The following is a 3,864-nucleotide window of genomic DNA, read 5'->3' as shown; positions in this document are numbered from 1 at the left end:
CTAATCTGTATTGCTAAATAACATGTTAACATGTTCAATCCTTCGAGGGTGTTTCTCTATGAACTTCTTGCAAACAGTATCTACATCAATCTTGACATCGTAATTGCTATGTATCAATGCCAGTGAAGTCAATCTTTGTTCAGTTTGAGAGCATCGCATGTAGTTGTTTAATCTGTGGAGAGCAGAGGCAGAACGTTCACATGAACACGATGTTAATGGCAACGTTGCAAAAAGTTTTAGCAAGGTAAATATGTTTGGAAAGCTGCCAGATTCTTTTAGTGTACTTGAAAGAGTTTGAGGTCTGTCTGCAATAGCAAGCCATTTCAATTTCCAGCGATGTAACTCTTCATCTATAACATCAGGATTTTGCAAGTCATCCTTATAAAAATTCACAGCTTCTCTGATATTGCAGGTGGCTAACTCTTCTGTAATATTGGTAGGAATCAATCTCTGAATTCCAGCTGCCTGATTCATATGTGCGTCAAACCTATATGACAGATTACTGATTAGATGATCGAGGAAGGGAATGATCACTACTTTTTTGAAGTAATCCTCTATGGAAGTAAACTGTGTATTTGCTCGGTGACTTTGTCTTTGGCTTACTCGTGGCATAGTTATGGCAATGTTTGATTTTGCTGCAATTCTGCTACTGTGCTCGAATATTCTATGAGTATACTCATCTGCTTTTTCCCTCAAAGAGTTTAGGTTTCTGGATGCTTCTTCAACGTGTGCAACTCCAGATACAATATCTTGATTTTTCCCTTGAAGCTTTACTGCTACTTCTTTCAAGTAGTAAAGGGAACGTTGCAATGCTACCAAGCAAAAAATAAATTCAAATGATTCCAAGATCTTAAGGTAAGCCATGGCATTTCTTTTATCATCAGCAGCCCAATTGTCATTAAACAATTCAAAATTGTCATCACCGTATATAATGACCTCGCACATGTGAAGCAAGAAAGGGTGACTTAAAGCAAATCTCTCCCAGCCATCAATATTCTCTACCCAGCGAGTTATACAGACATTCAGCAGTGGAAAACGTGACTGAACAGCCCCACACTGAATTCCTTTATGATATACTGTTTTCAAGAGCTCTTCTCGCTTGGGAGAAGACTTGATCCATATTGTAATTCCCTTTACTTGGCTAATGCAGTTTTGTATTGGCGAAACAGAGCAAGAATTTATGATTGCAAGATTCAGTGAATGACCAGCACAATGAGTATATAAAGCTTTGCTCTGAATTTCTCGGATTTTTTTTTGAACACCTGATCGTTCTCCGGCCATAGTTGATGCTCCATCATAACCTTGACCTCGCAGTTCATTCAGTGAAAGTCCAGCCCCCAACAGCATTCCTTTGATCGCATTTGCAATATCTTGTGCTCTAACCTTCTCTAATTTCGCATAACCTATAAAATCCTCCCTGATTTCAAAATTGCCATCAACAAACCTAACACAAATTGGTAGGTGTTCTGTATTGTGAGAAGACACTTCATCAGCAAGCACAGAATAAAATTCAGCTTTTTTAACTTCTTCAATAATGTTGGCCTGTATTATATCAATCCCTATAACATCAATGATATCATTTTGTGATCTTGGGGATATGTACGTTGCATTTCTAGCTTGTGGATGTTGCAAATGAGCCTTTAGTATTTCATCATGCTCCGCGTAGTCTTTCAATAGCGCCAAAAAATTCCTGGGATTTTTAGATGAGTTTATGTCTTCTTTGTCCCCGCGAAATGCCAAGCGTTGCTTTCCCAAAAAAAGGACAGCACGGACAATTTGTTGGAGAATATGTTTATTCTGAATTATGCGAGTTTGAAGCCGAGTGTCACTGATAATGTCAATTCGACATGATGTTGGATTGACAATGGAATCCTTCAGAGCATCAGCAGCCTGCATACAGTCACGATGCAGCTGGCCAGCAGTACTAGCTGTACAATGGCTTACCTTGATTTCCTTCATTTTCCACTGATTTCTTTGTAGTAGGAAAGTAGCTTCTTATATCAGAATCATTATTGTGAATCCGCTTCATGAAGGCGCTTAAATACGTGTATCACAACCACCACGTGCAGGTCATTAAAACTCTTAATTGATTAAACGCCAAAAGATATATTTATAATAATTATATTCGTGCACGATGGATTATGGCTTCCACCTCGATCGTGGCATCTCGCATGGCATCGTGGCAAGACATTCCGAACCGTTCACTAGTTGCCACGTATGAATAGCGTGATGTACAGCGAATAAGGTTTTTATTTAGCGTTTATAAACAAAGTTAATTTAAGACCACCAAAATAGGGGGTTCGGTCGAACGCCCCCCCTGCGTACGGGCCTGCACTGTTTCCTTGTCTCCCCTAGCCCAAATAATGATTTTGTAGGAGGGGAATCATCAGAAGGAAACTCCATCAAGATTTCCAGTCAAAAATGTGTTTTACCTGCAATCGATAAAACCAAGCTAATCCCAACTAATGAAGTTGCACAAAAATACGATCGTCTCATTACAGTAAAAAATATCACTAGATTTTCAGTAAACCTTGCCAAAGAGTCTTTCTTTGGTAAAAATGTCATGGCAGCGTGTACGATGATGGGAACAAAATATTATCACCGGCTCCCTGAAAAGGAACTGACTGACTTGAAAGAAGTTGTATATAGAGCAGCAGTCCCAAAACTGTACAAGACACGTAGTGAATGGGAGGATGCTTGGAAGGACTGTTGGGAGTCCATTGGACAGTAAACCTCCTCTCCTTAATACTTTTATGATCACTTAAAACTATCTTAGCTTGCTGATTTTTCCTCAGTTAATTGTACTTGTATAAGAATCTGATTATTATTAACTTTAGTTTACTGTATATTGTTACCTTTTCAACTTGTAAAAATGGTGTCATTGTTGCTGGTTTACTTGTTGCTTTATCTTCACAATAATTTCCGAGGTGCTAGAAGCTGGACATATATTATAGTCATAGGTGAATATTCTTTAGAGATGTAAGATTAGCTTTTAAAAAAGCCGTTGGGGTTACATTAAAAGGTTTAGTAACCAGTGGGTTCTCCACCAACTTCGACAACATTCGGGATCACCTTCGCCAAGTGGCGAATGTACCTGCAGATGGCAATAAAATTACGGTAGAGCAAGTACAAAATGTTAACCAGACACAAATTTACAGAAATGCTCATTTTTAAGAGTCCACATTTACAAGTTATACTCTAGTACCTGGTACACTTCCTCCTGTCAACTGTAGCCCAAAACCTCTTAATCCCTTCAATTAGCTCATCCTTAGTATGTGGCTTCACTTCCCTTCTAATGAACTCCTTAAGCTCATGCCACAGGTTCTCTAGGATTGAGGTCGGGGGACTCAGCAGCAGTTTTCCACCACTCAACATTGTTATCTTCAAAGAATTTCTGTGCTTTCTTAGAGGTGTGCTTCGGATCATTGTCCTGCATAAAACGGTGGCAGACTGGAAATTTTTCCTCAATGAAAGGCAATAAGGCTTTCCGAATGATTTTGATGTAGAGTTCTGCATCCATAATTCCCTCAAAGATAACAATTTTGGTTGGCCCCTTCAAACTGATGCCAGCCCAAACATGGACCTTAATAGGATGTTTCGGTCTGCGATATTCTTACTCTCCATGAAAAGGGCAAAACCTGTGATGTATTAGAGATTTTCACTGTTTACTGAAGTGATTGAAACATGCTTTTGTGGTACACAATTTTTTTACCCAATTTATTTCAATGGCATTTATCTCAAAACAGAATTGTGCACACTAGCCGGGTTTTCGTTTTGCAGGTCACATAATATAACACAGCATGTACAGTGAAACCTGAATAATATGAACTCGAGCTCAGAACTAAGAACTATTTTAGGAGGATA

At 38.8% G+C, this 3,864-nt stretch overlaps 1 protein-coding gene across 1 annotated transcript; it reads right to left on the bottom strand.

The window, feature by feature from the left end:
• Window positions 1-1,959, bottom strand: LOC136244060 (52 kDa repressor of the inhibitor of the protein kinase-like). Its single transcript, XM_066035582.1, has one exon. It carries the CDS (start codon window positions 1,957-1,959, stop codon window positions 1-3), a length of 1,959 nt encoding a protein of 652 aa, XP_065891654.1.
• Window positions 1,960-3,864: the final 1,905 nt, after the last annotated feature.

The sequence above is a fragment of the Dysidea avara genome, chromosome 14, assembly GCF_963678975.1.
Source record: "Dysidea avara chromosome 14, odDysAvar1.4, whole genome shotgun sequence".
Taxonomy (NCBI): domain Eukaryota; kingdom Metazoa; phylum Porifera; class Demospongiae; order Dictyoceratida; family Dysideidae; genus Dysidea; species Dysidea avara.
Note: the sequence above shows the minus strand (reverse complement) of the source record. Positions and strands in the feature narration are given on the sequence as shown.